At 40.3% G+C, this 19,023-nt stretch overlaps 1 protein-coding gene across 1 annotated transcript in view; it reads right to left on the bottom strand.

Moving 5' to 3' along the window:
* Nucleotides 1-15,601, bottom strand: part of ARHGEF38 (Rho guanine nucleotide exchange factor 38) — a 121,397-nt gene extending 105,796 nt beyond the window's left edge. Inside the window, exon 1 of the mRNA XM_045799231.2 lies at nucleotides 15,223-15,601. Coding sequence (XP_045655187.1) covers nucleotides 15,223-15,418 — 196 coding nt within the window. The 5' untranslated portion in view covers nucleotides 15,419-15,601. The remainder of the gene's footprint in view (nucleotides 1-15,222) is intronic.
* Nucleotides 15,602-19,023: the final 3,422 nt, after the last annotated feature.

The following is a 19,023-nucleotide window of genomic DNA, read 5'->3' as shown; positions in this document are numbered from 1 at the left end:
TGTGATTTATTTCCACTGACCGCTAATTGCTACAGAAAGCAAAGGAGTGGGTTTCTAAAAGGAATGAAACAAAGCTTACCTGGCTTGAAAAATACTTAAGTGGCATTGGTTTGAATTTACAGGCTCCTCAGTGAGCAGCGCCACGTAGCCAGAACAATTAGGAACTAAATAAATGGGTACTTCCTGGAACTGTCTTTGTTCAAAGTCTTTAGCAGGAGAAGATGAGTGAAAGAGGACAAATTTTAAGCCCTGAATAGAAAGGGAACTTTACTTGTAAAGTCTTCACTGTATTCAATTTTTCTGTTGTAATTGTTCTGTTGTTGAAAATGCAGAATTTTGGCTTGATGAGAAATATTGGTTTTATCCACTTGTGCCCTGAATTGTTCCAGATCAGTAGTTCTCAACCAGCAGTTTTGCTCCTCTCCCCCCATCCCTCACCCCCAGAGAGATTTGGCACTATCTGGAGTCATTTCTGGCTGCCGCAGTTGGGGGATAGTCGGGATGTGACCGGCTTCTGGTGGGTAGAGGTAAAGGGTGCTGCTAATACTACAGCGTACTGGGCAGTACCTTTCCAACAAAGAATTATCCTACCAAAATATTAGTAGAGCCAATGTTGAGAAATCCTGTTCTAGATGCTGGCAGTATAACAGGGAAAAAAGAGAAAACCCTCAGCTCTTATGAAACTTCTATTTTAAGTGATGGAAGAGAAACAATAGACTGATTAATAAAGAAATATCTAGCATGCCAGATAGTGATAAGGCACTATGGAAGAAAATAAAGCAGCTGTGGGTAGTAGCTACTAGTATAGAGAGAAGTCACAGGAGGCCTCATTAATAAGGTGATTTTTGAGCAGAATTCTAGAGAGAAGTAAGTCATGGGGTGGGAGTGGGAGAAGCATCATTGTCTTCTCTTAAAAAAATCGGTTGGCTGGGGCGCCTGGGTGGCACAGCGGTTAAGCGTCTGCCTTCGGCTCAGGGCGTGATCCCGGCGTTGTGGGATCGAGCCCCACATCAGGCTCCTCTGCTATGAGCCTGCTTCTTCCTCTCCCACTCCCCCTGCTTGTGTTCCCTCTCTCGCTGGCTGTCTCTATCTCTGTCAAATAAATAAATAAAATCCTTAAAAAAAAAATCGGTTGGCTAATCATACATGAATTCAGGGTAAAGACAAATTTAAGGTAATTTGTGGACAAATTATCAGTGTGATTGCTTTTTTCCCCTCTTTTTACCACCAAAAACTTTATGCCGACCTAAATATAGGAGTACACCACTCTCCCTTTTTTATGGATTTTAGACAAATGAGAAACAGGGTTGGCTTTCCTCACAACCAAGTGAAACAGACTCTTTTAGTTCAATTTAATTATTATAGGCTATGGGTTCCAAACATCACACACAGCACAGTGAGCCATGTGCACGTATATATGTATACGGTGCACATAAATGTGCAGTGTATGTGCACACAGTATGTACAGTGAGTATGTGAACAGGCTCTTGTTATACATGACGTAGTCTGAGGACAGAAAAGTCACCAGGGTTGAACACAAGCATAAACATGGAGGAGAGTATTGTGAAAGAAGATCAAATTGTGGCCTGAGTGTTTTGTTTGGTATAATTATTGTTGTCACTGTGAATTTGTACATACTTATAATAACACATAGCAAAAATTATACGAGGCTTGAGCTTTCCTGATAGGTTTATCCCAATCCAAAATCTTATTTGATTAATGATTCACTGAAAAAAATTTAATTATAGTTTTATGTTGATTATACTCCACATTTGAAAAATCAAGTACATAAAAAAATTTATTTGCAACTACAATATAATGAAGCTTTGATTTTGTCAGGGAAATATTGACTTTGTTTTCCAAGAATTACTTCATTAAAATAAATCTAATTTCCCATCTTAATTTAATATTTCACTCTACACAGAAATGCTCAGAATAATGAAACAAGAGCACCCTGTGAGATTATAATCATAGTATTTTTTAAATGTTTGGTTAAGATTGGAATATTTAAAAACCTGTAGCACTACTGTAACATAATGACAGTCCTAAGTGTCTCATTGGTGTGGCATTCGCAAGCAAATCAAACTCTGGTCAGCACTCTAAACTATTTTTAAGTACAGGACTTCTATTTTTGGATGTATAGACTGGCTAACAAAGAAAAAGAGAGAATCACTGCTTAGACTCTTTCATTTGCCCAGACCAAAAGTAATTTAATTTCCTTATCCATATCTGGTCATAAGCATGTGAGACTGCGTTCCAAGGAAGAACCTGTAGGTCCTCCATCATGAAGGAGATGTGACTTCTGTATGCCCTTGCTAACGAGGGTGGGGCTGTAAGGGTGACCCAACAAAACACAACTTAGAGAAGAGGATTATGAGATGAGATAAACATTGGTTAATTTTTGTCTGGATTAAATATCACCTGGGTTAAATCCATATCCAGGAGCTGTGACCCTGAAGTAAGTAAAGTGATCAAGACCTGGCTTCAAAGGAATGCACCGAAGGGAAGGGCCTCCTAGCCATCCAGGATGTCCACTGCACAACCACTATGCCACCTACTTACTGTTTAGTCTTTATTCATTTACACACTCATGTACTCAACGAATATGATCATTGAGTACTGGCCAGGCTTTTCCAAGTCTTGAAGATATAAGTGGTCCTGTCCCTGAGAAGTTCAATCAAGTAAAAGAGATACTGGCATGTAAATGGGAGAAATGTATAAAGGATGTGAGACAAATGTATTTTGTGTGTATGACTTAGAAGGATTGACTTGAAAAGATGATTTGGGGTTTATAAAGGAAACAGAGTGAAGGAGAACACTCTAGGCCAAAGAAACAGCATGTAGCAAGGCATACCATCCAAAGAAAAACTGTCCACAGAGATGAGCATGAAAAGATGGGGTCATGAAAAGATGGAGGCCTTATATCCATTGTTATAACCTGGGATCTCCAACCTTTATTTTTTAGTGTTGTACATAACGTCAATGTACCTCTTCACTGTTCTTAGGTGTACAGCTCGGCTGCGTTAAGTACATCCACATCCACAATCGCCGCCATCCACCTCCAGAATTCTTTCATCTTCCCAAACTGGAACTCTGTACTCATCGAACACTAACCCCCACTCTCCTGTTCCTCAGCTTCTGGCCAACATTATTCCACTTTCTGCCTCTATAACTCTGACCACGCTAGGTACCTCAAGTAAGTGGAATCGTATACTAATTGTTCTTTCGTGTCTGCTTATTTCACTTAGCATCACGTCTTCAAGCTTCATTCATGTTGTAGCATGGTCATAATTTCATCTCCAATTTTTTTTAAAGATTTTATTTATTTGAGAGAGAGAGGTAGAGAGAGAGCATGAGCAGGAGGGGGGCAGAGGCAGGGGGAGAAGCAGAGCAGGGAGCCCTGACACGGTGCTTGATCCCAGGACTCTGATCATGACCTGAGCCCAAGGCAGATGCTTAACTGACTGAGCCATCCAGGCGCCCCTCATCCCCAGTTTTTTTGATCATGTGTCAAACTGTTTTGAGCATGAATCTCTAATACATAGTATAGTATTAATGTATCATGTACATTATAAAGAATACTAAAAAATAAATATCAAAGGATAAAACTGAAAAATAAACTTATTTTTTCTTATCATAGTGGGTTGTCTTGAGAAACTCCTGGGCTACCTGTACCTCTTTGGATACCACTGCTATAGAACATGGAAAAGCATTGAGGACTATTAAGCCAGAGCAGCAATATGGTTTGATGTTCCAACCCAGTTTTTCATCAAACATCCTCATCCTGCTGTGTGCTCTGTTGTTAGTGATGAAGAGTAGCTTTCCAAGATTAAATAACTCAAATAATGAGATTTGTATTCTTAGAGTGGAATATTCTAGTGAATCTAGAAACTATATACCTCCTCACTGCAGTTGTACATCTTTCTAACTCACATCCACATAAAACATTTTGTTGAAGAGCGTAAAATAATACAGCCACTTTTTTGGTCACTGTTTACCCAGGGTTGTAGATGAATGTACTGGTAGAAACTAAGAATCTCTTGATGTTTTTGAGTATTGTTCAAAATTTTATCAAAATCAGTCATTCCTTAAAAATAAATCACAAAACAGGTAATAGTACTAAAAACTAAGGTTAGGACAATGGAGGCTACATGGTGGTTGAAAAGCATGTACATTGGAGCCAAGTAAACCTCTGTGAAACCTCGTCTTCACCATTTACTAGCTATGTGACTGCGGGACATATGGATAGGTCTCTCTTAACCTTAGTGTTGTCATCTGTAAATATATGACAGTATCTGTTTTGTTTTGTGCTTTTGGGGGTTTTTATTTGGTTGTGTTTTGGACCCTGTCAAGATCCAGCATTGTCAGAACATTGTCGGGATACTACGTTCTTTGCCAAGTTGTTTAGAGCAGAAAATGGCATAGTGCACCTCTGTGCCTAGTGCACACGCTCAGGTGGTGGTAGTACCATCTTTTTCATTTCTGAGTGAACCCTCGAATAGGAAAACTAGTTTTAATGCCTTGTCCCCATGTAGCAGGACACATTTAATCCCTTTGTCTGGAGTGCCCACCACCCCCATGCCCCCAAACAATCCAAACTGGATTTCAAGATTCAGATGTCAATGTCTCTCCTTTTGACATTTTAGAGGTGCGATAAAGCTCTTTCTCATCATGATTCTTATATTGCTTTATTGTATCTCTAATATAATAATGACCACTTAATATGAGGCGGATGCTGGGATGAGCTGATCAGTTCCCCTCAGGAGCCCTTCTTGCCCCAGCTGCAGGGTGAGCCCCCAGCAGACAGGCCCTCTGCAGGAACTGTCTCAGGTAAGAACATCTCCCAGGTCATACCTTCCCAAGGTGTCCCCAGCCACATGAAGGGTGAGGAAGGGCCCAAGTCCTTCATACTACTGGTAACAACTCTGAAGGATCATGTTGTCTTTAGGACTTGCCTTTAGAGTTGGCTAGGGCTTCCATTGAGACAAGATCAGAGTGTAAGAAGCTCCTGCACTCTACTGTCCATCTCAGAACCTGCAACCCAGACACTCCACCTTCAGCCACAGTTCAGCCACTTACCACATTGATACAATTATTAGTTCACTGCCTGTCACTCAATGGATGGGGTTTACTTCCGATGTATTTCTGTATTCTCAGGATCTAGTCAATATCTGGCACATACGAACACCGAGCAAGTGCTTGTTGAACAAATTCATTAAAACTGGGATCTCGTTTCTTTGGCCAAGAAATTATTTCTTTTCTTGTTTACTTAGATTTGTTTATAGTCTCTCTCCTTTTGCAGTAAAAGAATTTAGAGCAGCTAACCCAAAAGTTGACCACAATGAAATAATGGGCAAATAGGAGTGACAGAATTATAAAGACAATCTATCAATAAGGTTCAATGTAGTTGTAATTACTCAATCTTTTTAAGTCATTGAGCCGAGCATCTACTATATACCAGGCACTGCTTAAGTGTTAAAATAAGACTAAATCTCTATCTCCAAGGAGAATTATATTCAAGTGGAAAAGAGAGGTGCAAATAGGATAGTGTAATTTTAGAGGGCAGTGTGTGGTACAAGAAGGGCCTGAACACCTGGCAATATGCCATTTTGGCGTATTGATTATTTTGAGCCGGAGGCAACTGAGAAATTCCAGATGCAGGAAGGGCTCTCCTTCCTCCCACTCTGTACCTAAAAACAAAGTATACATTTCTTGTGAGAAAGATGCCTTCCCACTATCAGGGAAAGAACACTCTTATTACCAAAGATGGGGTGTTGACATCAAGATGAGTCTGTACAAACCTCACTAAAAATGACCCTTATGTTCCATGAGTCCCCCCCACACATATTTCCTATTCACTTTCCCACAATTTCACACCCCTAGCCCAAGCCCTTTTTCCCTTTGTCTTCTCATGTCTCCACAACTTATCCCTTTTTGTTAAAATGGTATATAACCATGGGTCTAACTGTTTCTTTGGGATTTTCATTTCTTTCTATGACCTCTTCCATGCCACGTAAAAATATTAACATCAGATAAAACCTATATGCTTTTTTCCTCTTAACCTGTGTTTTGTCAGCTCAATTCACAGGTCCCAGTCACAGAAGCTAAGAGGATAAAGGAAATGTCTTTCCTTCCCTACACCTCTTCCGGTACGGTGGTCCGAGAAGGACTCTCCCAGAAGGAAGCAGAAGCCTCCATGATGAGAATCTAATCCTTGCTGAGATTTGAGGGAAGAAACTTTTAGGCAAAGAAAACAGCTACTCTAAAGGCCAGGCATTCAGTACAGTTGGACTCCAAGCTCCAGGAATCTAGATACAGAAAATTGCCTGTTTTTATCTGGGAGGGAGACATGTTCTAATTCTTAAGAGGAGCCAAAGTTTTTCCTTGAATACAACTGGATGGCACTGAGAGAAGTAAACAATGTCTTCATCAACTATTTCACAACAAAGACAGAAGCAGAAATCTGTGACAGATTTTCGTAGTGACACTGAAGGCCTAACATTAAGAAGTATTCAGGAAAGACAATTCAGTGAGGGGCTGCAATGACTCAGAGTTCTCAGATCAGTAGCTTGATGACATGACCTTTTAAGTTTTGTTCTTTGAGTCAGAAGGATGTCAGGCAGTCAGGATTGCATTCTCTGTTGAGGGCCTCGGTGCAGGTACCCTAGAGTGTTCATTGATTCTGTGATTTATTAATCAAGAAAGAAATTGTTCAGAACAACCTGGGACAAAGGCTTTTAATCATAACAGTATTTTCCTGCTGCATTTAAGATTCCCAATTTAGGCTGACTTCATAGAATTCTATGGAAATATCACCTACCAGATAATGAGCTGCTTGTTTCCAGTATATAATTCCTTTTTTTTTTTTTTTTTTTCATTTGCACATGCATACACTACCACCCCTACTCCCACCCACCCCATCCCCATTGCTGTAGAATAGGGTTCTCAGTGTTTGGGTTGTATATTAGTTTTTGAGATGCAAATAAATAAATGACAGCAAGCATGAAATTAAAGAAATGGTGTCAAGATAATGAAGGAAGAAGGAAATGGAGATCACCAAGCTATTACTATAAGGCAGGCTTGCTTAACCTAACTTCGTAATTTTGTTTCCTGACAATTAAACGAAAAGACTCCTGCAGGGGAGTGTCACAATAATTCCAAACAAAGGATATGTATTCCAAAGTGAAAAATTTAATAGGTCAGGCTTTAGCATCTTAGCAGAGGAACGTCACCACATTACAAAACAGGTACCGTAACCCTCAAACTGCTTCGCCTCTGTTACTAATAAACCATCCGGAGGAGTACCTGCAAAGTCAGTGAATTAGTCATCCTATCTGCCGATACTGAAAGCACCTGAGTTCTGATCCGAGCTCTGCTACCTGAAGGAGCTTAGGCCATGACACCGCAAAATATGCTGCCTTGGTATATTGATGATTTGGAGCTGAAGGCACTTGATCAACAGCAAGTTCAGGGAGAGGCTTTCTCTGCACTCCTTCTCTGCCTAGAGACAGGTCCTCCAAAAGGAACTCAGTTGTCATAAATCCTCTCCTCAAGAGATTCACCAGCCGGGCAACATTGACCCTTCCCATCGGAGAGAAAACTAGAATTTGACACACACCCAGACAAACTTTGTCACAAACTATTACATCCCCTTCTCTTCTTCTCAGGACCCAGTCATCTTTCCTAAGATGATTTACTCTCCCCTACATTTCCCTTTCCCATCCACACTATGTTGCCATACAAGCTCTCAAATCTCACCATTTTGGGGGTACGCACTTTTTTTTTTCCTGTGATGCCGCCCAGCAGGTAATATTTAAAATTAATACGCTTGTAAACCTTTTCTCCTGTTGATCTGCTCGTTGTCAGTTTATTTCATAGGCCCAGCTATTGAACCCAGGCGGGTAGAAGGAAATCTTTCCTCCACTACACACCTATTTTTTCAACTATGAAACCAGAACTGAAAAGATGCTGGGATTAAATAATAACGTGTAAAAGTCTCTAGGCCAGCACAGTTGCGAGCAGATGACAGTCGTTCCTCTCTGCCTTTCCTTCCCTCTCGCTCTTCAAACCTAGTTTAGAATAAGGGCCAGAAAGAACGATTACCCAACATTTGCAGCAACATGGATGGGACTGGAGGAGATTATGCTAAGTGAAATAAGTCAAGCAGAGAAAGACAATTATCATATGGTTTCACTCATTTATGGAACATAAGAAATAGGAAGATCGGTAGGAGAAGGAAGGGAAGAATGAAGGAGGGTAAACAGAAGGGGGAATGAACCATGAGAGACTATGGACTCTGGGAAACAAACTGAGAGCTTCAGAGGGGAGGGGGTTGGGGGATTGAGATAGGCCGGTGATGGGTAGTAAGGAGGGCACGTATTGCATGGTGCACTGGGTGTTATACGCAAGTAATGAATCATGGAACATTGCATCAAAAACTGGGGATGTACTGTATGGTGACTAATATAACAAAACAAAAATTATAAAAAAAACAAATAAATAAAGCCCCCCCCCCCAAAAAAGAATAAGGGCCTCTCTGAAACAGCTTACAACCAAAAGCCACTCATAAGCAGCCTCCCTTGAGTGTACAAATGGAGGCTAACACCTCATGTCTACATTATTAACAATTGTGAGTCAAACTGGCAAACTGTTAAATACAATATGTTGTATCTTTCTATGTTGGTAAATATACCTTCGTAATAATCTGGAAGGCCAAGTTCAAGTTTAGATTTTTTCAGCTCCCTCAGAGTTTCATGCCAAAATCTGGTAGGAGGCCCTGGGGTCCACTCACTTTCCAAGTCCTGAGGCCTATATCCCTATTCTTCCTCTCCTGGCTCTCTCCCTCCCACAAGGGGCCCAATAGGCATGGTGTGAATATCCCAGCTTGATCAAGCTCCAGGCACACACCTCCACAATCAACTACCCCACAGGCCCAAGGGTGTGCACACCAGCAACCACAGTCTGCCCTGAGGAAGGTGGGATGGGAAGGGGTCCCAGCAGGCCTTGGAGCCAGTATTGGGGCCGGATGAACAGAAAGTTCCATGGTCCCAGGTACCCTGAACTTGGTCTAGAAATAAAGGTAAGGTTCTCACGTAGTCAGTAACTTTGGCCCCACAGATTCCTCACCTTCTTGGTGGAAAGAGGGCCAACCTGAAGACAAGTCGTGCCTGCTTCTATGGGTGATATTGCTTACAAATTCAGCAGTTCTTGCAATAATTTTACCCTTCCCAGGAAATCAACATCCACAAAAGTACTGAATTTAGCATGATTATGTCAAGAAAAGGTAATTCTATAAAAAGAGGGTTATTTTTTCCTTTCCTGTATTTACAGAAACAAATATGAATGTAGCTTAAATCTTACCCATCTTTCCCCAACTCTGTCATTATTTTAAGGTACATTTCTATTCTTGCTTCATACATCTGAGTTCCCTCTTTCTCTCTCTCTTCCTCTTTCTCCCTCCCTCCCCCTCCCCCCACACCTCTCCCTCTCCCCTCCTCCTCTCTCCCTCCTTCCTTTCTTACCTTCCTCCCTCCCTCTTAATTTCTCATTTCTTGTTTTGATAAACTCATAATTTTTGTGGACAAAAAAAATGCAATTAGAAGCTGGATGCTACCTTTAAGAAAGTTGTGTCTAGTGTCCCATAAATAGAACACAGGAATAAATTTTCTTATCACAATGTAATTGTAGCGGAACAGCTACAACTTCTTGATTCCTGGGACTCACCCTTTATTTAATTCAAATAACTCTTCCCCAAACCGTAAAATACCTTTACTGAAAAAGAAGGAAAGTAATATATCTATATGTGTGATGAAACAGAAATTACTTAGATTTACAAGTGTCTTGACTTTCATAAAGATTTACCCTTCAAATTATGAAAAACACCTTATTTACACTGGTGTTACCTTACTGATCCAAGTGTTTCCCACTTCACCAAAGGGCATACTGAGGCCCCGTACGAAAGGGCTTGCTTACTACGCAGAGAACAGGAGGAAAACAAAGGGCTTGTAGCAGTAAGATAGAAACGTGCTCAGACAGCCGCACAATTAGTTTTATCCTACCCCTCACTAGGCCAAATCAGCAAATCTCCAGTGTTAACTGCACCTCCCGCTCACTTACAGATTGGTTTGTAGTCTTAAATCATTACAAATTAAATGTTCCTATAATCTCACCACTTCTAACTTATTATTTGAGCCATTTGTCCTCATCCTGCAATATATGTTATTCTGTATAACGTTCATGCATTAGGTTGGTACCTTATCATCACCACAGTAAAAACACTTTAGGCTTTTATAAAAACAACCAAGAAATCCTTTCTTAATGAGAATGATACAATAGTCTTTGAGAAAGAAAGAAAGAAAGAAAGAAAGAAAGAAAGAAAGAAAGAAAGAAAGAAAGAAAGAAAGAAAGAGAAAGAAAGAAAGAAAGAAAGAAAGAAAGAGACAAGACCACAGATCTATTATGAATTGGAGATGTGGATTTGACTTGTGTTATCAGCAACAGTAATGACATTTTACCCAACCACTCTCACTCTTTCACCTGATACTTGACAAGCAAGAATGTCCATGGGCCAAAAAATTAACCAGTTGTTTAGTATGGCCATATGGAATAAAAGTAACTGACCCACTGTCTTAATTAGTTTGGGCTGCTATAACAAATATACCAAAGATTGGGTGGCTCAAACAACAAACATTTATTTTTTCTTAGTTCTGGAGGCTGGGAAGTCTAAGTTTAAGGCAGATCCAGTGTCTGGTAAGGGCCCCTTTCCTAGCTGATAGATGACTGTCTTTTCAGACCCTCACATGACATAGAGCAGAGAGAGAGGGAGTGAGTTCTCTCACGCTTGTTCTTATAAGGTAATAATCCCATTCAGCTCATTCAGCAGGGTTTCCCTCATGACCTGATTATCTCCCCAAAACCCCACTTCCAAATAACATCACATTGAGAATTAGGCACCAACATGTAAATCTGGAGGGGAATAAACATTCATCCCATACTACCCACACTGGGAGGAGACCTATAATGTCAGTCGTATCAATCATGTAGGGTTTTCAGAAAAGGCTGCTGAATGTCAATCAAGAAACTTTTTATAAAAAGTTTTAATCATTACAGAAATATGTCTCAAGTACACATACACAACTATATTTACATAGTGTAGATACATAATCTGCATACATACAGACACACTTGTACATAACTTTTAAATTAGGTGTATTTCAAATGTATAGTTCACACATACAATCATACATAAAATCATTTCCCAAAGAAAAGAGTTTTAATAAATCAGCCAGTAAGTTTCCCCGGCCTTGATCACTCTGTGTGACTCCCTGTAAAATGGCAATGAGGAGCTGAGCTAGCGGGGAAGCTAAGGTGCTGCAGCTCTTGTGATGAATGGAAGAAGAGAAATGAGCTGAAGTAGGGTCTGCTATGCTCTAAAAGGTAGAGTCAGGAATGAAATGGGCTTCCACTGAGAATTATTTGTTATCTAGGCAATTCTGTACATTTTCATCCCTAATATGTTTATTTCTTTTTTACTGAAGAATCATCTTTATTAATGGAGACATGTATCCTCACATTCGAAGATACAAGAGCTATTAATTCAGGCTCCGATGCCTTTCCTCACACTGATTCCCTCCTTGGACCAGCTCGTTCAAGTCATTCATTGTATTTGAAAGACACTGTGTGCTGGGCATGATTCAAAGTGTAAAGATGGAACAGTTACCAAGACACATAGGGTCTCTTTCATGGAGTGGGGGATGAGAGATGGGAGAGGAAGTGGGAGTCGGTAATAGGCAATAAACAAGGAAACAAACTACATAATTTCAGAAATAAGTACAATGAAGAGGTTAAAACACCCTGCTCTCCCCATTCTGCTTTCCTTCCGGCGCCCACCTTATCAACTCTTAACAGTGTTTTCCAACAGCCTCCCCTGCCCAATCCTGAAGAGGCCATTTCCTCCTCTTATGGACCCACTGATCCCACCTGTACTCTCTCATGCCACTTTATTTCATTTGTTTACCTGTCTTATCTTTCCCAATGAGACTTTAAGCCCCTTTGGAGTAAAGGTCAGACATTTTTTTTCCTTAATGATTCTGTAGTTGTAATCCCTGGCACATATTCTGGTTTTGCTCACCACATAACATACCCGATAAATGCCAATTAACTGAGCAAATCTGTTGAAGGAATACAGGAGCCATTAAGAGTAGGCTAGCAAAGAACTATTATTGCAAAACTTGAGGCTTAGTGACCACGTTGTGATCACAACCTTCTACAAAGATTTTATGATACCCTCATTAGAACCATGTTCTTTTTTTAAAAAAGATTTATTTATTTGAGAGAGAGAGAGAGCCCACATGCACACCTGAACGGAGGAGGAGGTGCGGAGGGAGAGAATCTTTCAAGCAGACTCCCTGCTGAGCAAGGAACCTGACATGGGGCTCGATCTCACGACCCTGAGACCATGACCTGAGCCAAAACCAAGAGTCGGAGGCTTAACTGAGTGAGCCACCCAGGGACCCCTAGAATCATGTTCTATTGTTTAATCTAGTAGCTCTCACCCAGTGTGCCCTTTTTAAAGAAATTACAATTTAGGATTCACACTACTAAAGCGATATCAGCCAGAAATTGAATTGAACAAGTGGCCTGTGTAGTATGAGTTAAGAGGTGAGCCCAGGGGCACCAAAGAAAGGTCATAGATTTCCCAGAACTCAGAGAACTTGCTTGAAGAGACAGAGCAGTGAACCATATTACTCAAATAGCAACACACACTGAAGGACTCTGGCTAAATAACTGAGGCCTCTTTCCAGCACTGAAAAGCACGTTGTGACCTCACAATGGCACCTCACAGTGGCTTTGGGCCATCCATCGGGCGGTCCATCCAAACGCTCTAACCAGCTCGGATCTTTACTCAATGCCTCCCAGGGAACGACCTGTTCCAAGGTAGCAGAGGAAAAGCTTTCAGCATTGAAAAAATAAAAAAAACTTCTTAAGGTGATTTAGGATCCATCTGCATGATAATGGGTATTATGCAGACCGGAGTGCAAACCCAACAGAACGGATTGCTTTGAATGTTAATGAGAAAATGTTTTCTATTGTTGCCAAAGCAGTTACAGAAGAATCTTACTAAAAACCCTATTAGGCATTACATATCAGACGTGGATTTTAAAAGTTACATCTGAAAAATGTTACTTATCAGGGGGCCAACCTATCTTTACAGCTCTGATGTGCTCTTCTTTACTCCCTGATTTGTCTCCTGCACAAACAATTCTAGGAACATGGGTTAACTCCTCAGTCTTCTAGCTTCAAAGACAGGACCCAACAAGGCACAGGGAAACCACAAAGCCAATGGAGGACAGAAGAAGCCAGAGGTCTTCTGCAAAGTAACCAGCAAACATCTGCTGTCTTTTGTGGTCACAGATGTTTTGGGTTTTTTTTTTTTTCTTTTTTACTAAATTTAGGAAGTGAATAGCAAAAAGTAGTTTCCATTTTTATTTTGCTAATGGAGAATCTGGACCAAAAAGTTGCTGAATTAGTCAATCTCAGACAGAATAAGCATGTTATTAGAGATAAAGCCGTGGGCTTTTACTGAATTTGCTTATGTGATCTCTTCATCAAAAGACAAAAAAAGAGTTGAAATAGACTAGTAAAATAGTAAATTTGATTAATAGAATAAAGTCTTATTTTATCATTATTGTCCCCATTATTCCTAAAATAAAAATATAACTATTTGTTGAGCATATCCCATTATTTCAGCCAATATGCCAGGTGTTTTCTGTAGTTATCTGATGTCATTCTCCCAGCAACACTATGTGGTATCATTGTCCCACTTTCACAGATAGGGAAACTGAGGCTTGGAAATTAGAAGTAATGTGCTCAAAATCTTATAGGTTGTAAATTGAAGAGCCAGGATTGCAAGACAAATGTGTATGACTTTAAAATTTGCACTCTTGCCAACATATCCATTGCCTTGAGAAAAGTTAATTTCAAAGATCAAACAATACCCCTCTCCCATTTTTTAAAAAGTCCTTTAAGTATAAGACTTGACTGCATTTTAACCCTGAGCCATCAGGATTTTTTTAAAGCATTAATTCATAGTAGTTATCTTTAAAGTTTTCATTTAAATGCATTTAATTTATTTAATTAATTTATATAACTAAGTCTGAGTGTTTTTTTCTTTTTTCTTTCTTTCTTTCTTTCTTTCTTTCTTTCTTTCTTTCTTTCTTTCTTTTTTTTTTAGGAAAGAGACCTACTAAGTACAAGTGTGTTCTGTTGGTCTTTCTAGCCTCATCATGATTTGTCAGTCCAGAATGACAGCTCGTGGTGGGATTATAAGAGTTCAAACACACAGTGTGCTCTAAGCGGGAGAGGCAGGTTCTGGGGATCCCATAACAGGTACTGCAGTGGGTACTTAAAACATTGCACAATCGACATCAAAATGAGGTTTACTCAAACAAGTGACCTTCAAGAGAAAGGGAGGAAAAGGAGAGGGTAGATGGGAATGGCTAGACATTCGGGGCCTTAAACCAGACGTTTTATAATAACTGTTATATGTCAAACTCTCTTATGACCATCACAAGATAAACTGAAGTTTTTCCTCAAAAGTCATTCAATCTAAGCATGTTAAACATCTCTTACCAGATTTGGGTGCCATTCGATTCACTCTAAAGGAATGAACACCTATGTGATTTTCAACAAATCCTATTATATCAACCCAATGACTAACATTCCTCATTTTTCGCAGACATGATTGCAGTTTCATGCCCCTATTTAAGATAACCACAATCACAGTTCAGTACAATTACTCAGATAGATCTCATGGTGTGACATCCCACACCTATCTATTGAGAGAAACTATCTATTGTCGGTTTCTAAATCATTTGCTTTCTAGAGCTTCCCACTTCTTAAATTAAAGGAGGGAGAAGGAAGGGAGGAAAACTGCAGACAAAAATATTACCCTTGCCAGAAAAAAGAATAAATTCAGAATAATTCAGAATTGGTTCGTTAGCTATTGAAGCACATAATAAATTTTTTCCTATAATTTATGAGTGACGTTTACTTTCATTTTCTTATTTTTTTAAATTTTCCTATTTGCCTTATTTCCCTCCTTCCAAAGAAGATAATATTCGATTTTTCTCCTTTGCCCTAAGTGGTTTCTTTGCAAATGCAGGAGTAGGAGAATGGAGCTGGGAATGCAATAACCTAGGACAATTGACCTGTGTTGGTTACCTTGTAATTTCTGGTTGTATTCGGTCCTGTCAGACTGGCTCCTCCTCAAGGTACCAGAGTGGTCCCCAGAAACACTGCTGTCAACCACTGTGTCAGTCTTCCTTCTCTCCAGCATATAGAGCCTGGGCCTCAAGAAGGTCAGATTCTTTTTCTTGGTGCCCATGTTCTCTTTCCCAGTGGCTTCTTTGGGCTCCATGTGAGGCAAAAGCAAGCTTGGAGACTTGTAGGCAAGGGCTGTTTGCGGCAGTGCCTCGGGGTCAGGGTTGAAGCCACCAGAGTGACGAGTTTAACTGCCCCCTTCTTACTAAACGGCTTCACTGCGAGGTTACCTGGCTGTGACTGCCACCTGTACGGAGTCCCAGAGCTCCACCCCTATGAGGTCATTCTTTTTTATACCTAGAATCCAACAGGGGAAGCTGCCACCTGTTACCCTGAGAGACCTGCAGCACAGAGCTAGGCAAAGCAGGGACTGCGCTGTCACGTGCTACCAGAGCAAACAAAAATCCCATTGTGTGCAGCCGTGAGCCTGGGGGTGGCGGGAAAAGAGAAGAACAAGGTGGGGCAGGGCAGAAGGGCAGCTCACAGGAGTGTAACCTGCGGCTTGTGGGTTTAATGTGTGCCTGTGGGTGTGGACAGATGCCCTGGGACACTGCGTTGTGGTCTGCTGGCTGGAGACACACAGGGGGACTTAGAGCTAGAGTCACCCACGTGTGACTGACGAGTTAGTATGGGGCGATTAGAATTTACAGTAGCATCACAGCAGTGGGTACAGAATCATTTTTAAGGATTACCATGTGCACTCAAAAGTCCTGCTTCTGCCTTGACGAATATTCTCAAATTATTTACTAACAATGTATTTGCTAAACCCTGCTCCACATTCTTGAGGAAACAAGCATTTGAATTTGAGAGGCTCCTGGTAGCAGGCACAAGAGGAGGAGGAAATGTCCACAAACACCTGGAATCTTTTGATGTCTCCTGTCCACGCGTGACCTTTGCCTGAAATTCACTCTTTCATGGTCCCAAACCTGTTCTTCTCTGTTCTGCTGCTTAGGAAAATAAGCATGGTGACATCAGGGCCTGATTTCTGTAAGATCTTTTCTCTTTTCCCTTTTCACAGGTGGAGTGTCAGGAAATGGCAGCTCACCTTGGGAAAAGAAGGGAAGGAAAAATGTTTGAAACTGAAGACACATGTGGAAGGTGGAAAGGACAGGAGCAGGGATTGGGAGGCAGGAAGGCAAGTACTGATGGGCCTTTCATTAATTTTTTTGAAGTTGTTTTTCCTTGGAGTTACTGACATTTCTCAAGGGGGAAATTTGCAGAAGCTCTGGGAATGTGCTCAGTGTTTTGTCTGCACTCGTTAAAGAAAAGAGAGACTCTAGGAGGAAAGTAAATTCTCTTTTATTGTAAAGGTACTGCCAAAATTCAGCTTTGCGCTGCCCAGTCTGAATCATGGCTAAGTCTTGTTAGACAAGGTTTATAAATGAGGAATAAAAGATAAAAACCATTTTCCAATTCAAGATGTGTGGGCTGAATATAATTTGCATAATTACCTTAAAAGATAAATGACAAATCTTCACCCACTGTAGAGACATCTATATATAGCTTGGCATATTAGTGGTTTTTATTTAATATAATTGATAGTCTTTTTTTTTTTTTAACAAGCACTCCCAAGCACATTTAATAAATACTTTAAAAGGCACACTCACTACTAAGATGTAAAATGAGCTTTCTCGATTCCTGTTAAAAAGTCTCACTTGTATCCTAATATTATATATACATATATGTATATAATATGTTTGCATGTGTTCCCCTGGTAACTAACAGAGATACGCTCTTTTGGTAATAGTATTGCTACAAACGTGGACCATTAGAACTATAGGGCTCATGGGAAATATGGGGTTAAGGACACAGCGCTCCAAAACTTTGTCAGTGACCCACAAAAAGCAAGTAGAGAACTATAAAAAATGATCACACAGTTTTACATGTGATACATGGTTAAGAAATACATAAATCATGTAATAAATATGGCACTTGGTGTTCAAACAGAACTGGAGGATACCTGTGGAAGCGGGCTTTAGAAGGCTCACCATTTGTGGGTCAGGAAAGAAGCCGTGTGTGAAATCAGGTGGAAATGGATACCAGCAGATGTGGATGCGTGTGGCTTACAGCCCAGGTGGTGAACTGAGGTCACTGGTAATTTTGAGGGGTGTACATGTGTGATTTTGTGTACTCCTTTGTGACTCAGGGCACCTGGATACAGTTTTCTGCATTCCCCTAATGTTTTAAGTGGTTGAAACCACGCACCAGCAAATGTGAAATTGTGTTATGCCCAAACAGTTCCCTAATGTATCAATCTTGTTGGAACCAATTTGAGTTTTCCAGCAAGCATTATAGCAGAACGGACTGTACTAGCTTTGTTGTATCTTTAAATTTTATCAATTGAGAAGATACATAATATTGCTGCTATGGATTCAGTAGTAAACATATATTTTGTTTTTTTTAAAATAAAAGTTTCTATGTCAACTTTAAAAATAATACTGCCTTTTAATCAATCAACAAATGAGGCGGACATTGTGAGTTACTTCTATTCGTCCTAGCACATTCTACCCTCACGGCATTCCTTGCCAACAGAACACATTTTTTTGTTCAAGGCAGAATTAGGCTTGGCCAATCATAATAATAATTTTGTTCCCTATTTCCAGGCTCTCTTGCTGCTAGGGGTGGCCATGTAGTCCCAGGCCTGGCAAATGAGACCTCAGGGGGCAGTCTGCTAGAACAGAGGGCAGTGTGTTGATTCTGGGGAAGCTTTTGCTTCTCAGAGGTGTTGTCACAGCTGGCTTCGACCTTCCCATTTTGTCTAAACTTGATCTCAGGGGGCAGTTGCAGCCACCCTGTGTCTATGAGAAAAGACCAAAAGAACTATGAGCTTTGATAGCATTGGCTACTGAACCAATACTAGCAGCCAGCCACCTGTAGACTTCTTGTTATGAGGGCAACTTAAACCTCTCTTCCCAAAACCGTTGTTGTTTAGGTTTTTGTTGGGAATACATTTCTAATGGATTCAACAGACATACAGTGCTTGGTTGTATGTATATGGATTCATAGTTGACTTGCTTATCTCTTTGCATTTTTTAAGCCAACGTGTTTAGAATCTCAAACCTAAAACATGATTTAGTTTTTCTGGCAATGAGAGAAGACAGGTTAGAGAGGTTTAGAGTGTTTCATCACTGGAGCATTTTGCTAGAATGTGAGTGAGACTAGAGGACAAGACACCTGACTTGTCCGAGTTTTATACTTTAAGGCAGAGGTAGAAAAGTATTTCAATGCAAGGATTTTATATTATGTAAGTAAAAATATTGATACTAAGACATTTAATTTATTATTATTATTATTATTATTAATTATTATTGGAGGGGGTAACCAGAGAGGGAGAGAGAGAATCTTAAGCAGGCTCCATGCCAAGCACCAAACCTGATGCAGGGCCCAATCCCATGACCCCAAAATCATGACCTGAGCTGAAATCAAGAGTCAGATGCTTAACTGACTGAGCCACCCAGGCGCCCCATGACATTTAGATTAATTTTATTGAAAGTAAAGAACAAGTAGTTTCTGGATCATTATTTTAAAAGGCACTGGACAGTGAATTCAAGACTCAGTTTTAATTTTGGCTATGATGTAAATCAGCTTGGTATTATAAGTGAATAATCTCTCTGGGTCCCAATTTCTTCACCTATAAAATAAGGAAGAGTTAGCCATTCGTGCTGTTCACTAAATATTTTCAGTTTTCCATTTCGGCACATG

The sequence above is a fragment of the Ursus americanus genome, chromosome 13 (assembly GCF_024610735.1).
Source record: "Ursus americanus isolate L20-20 chromosome 13, mUrsAme1.1.p, whole genome shotgun sequence".
NCBI lineage: Eukaryota > Metazoa > Chordata > Mammalia > Carnivora > Ursidae > Ursus > Ursus americanus.
This window is presented reverse-complemented; position numbering and strand designations above follow the sequence as displayed.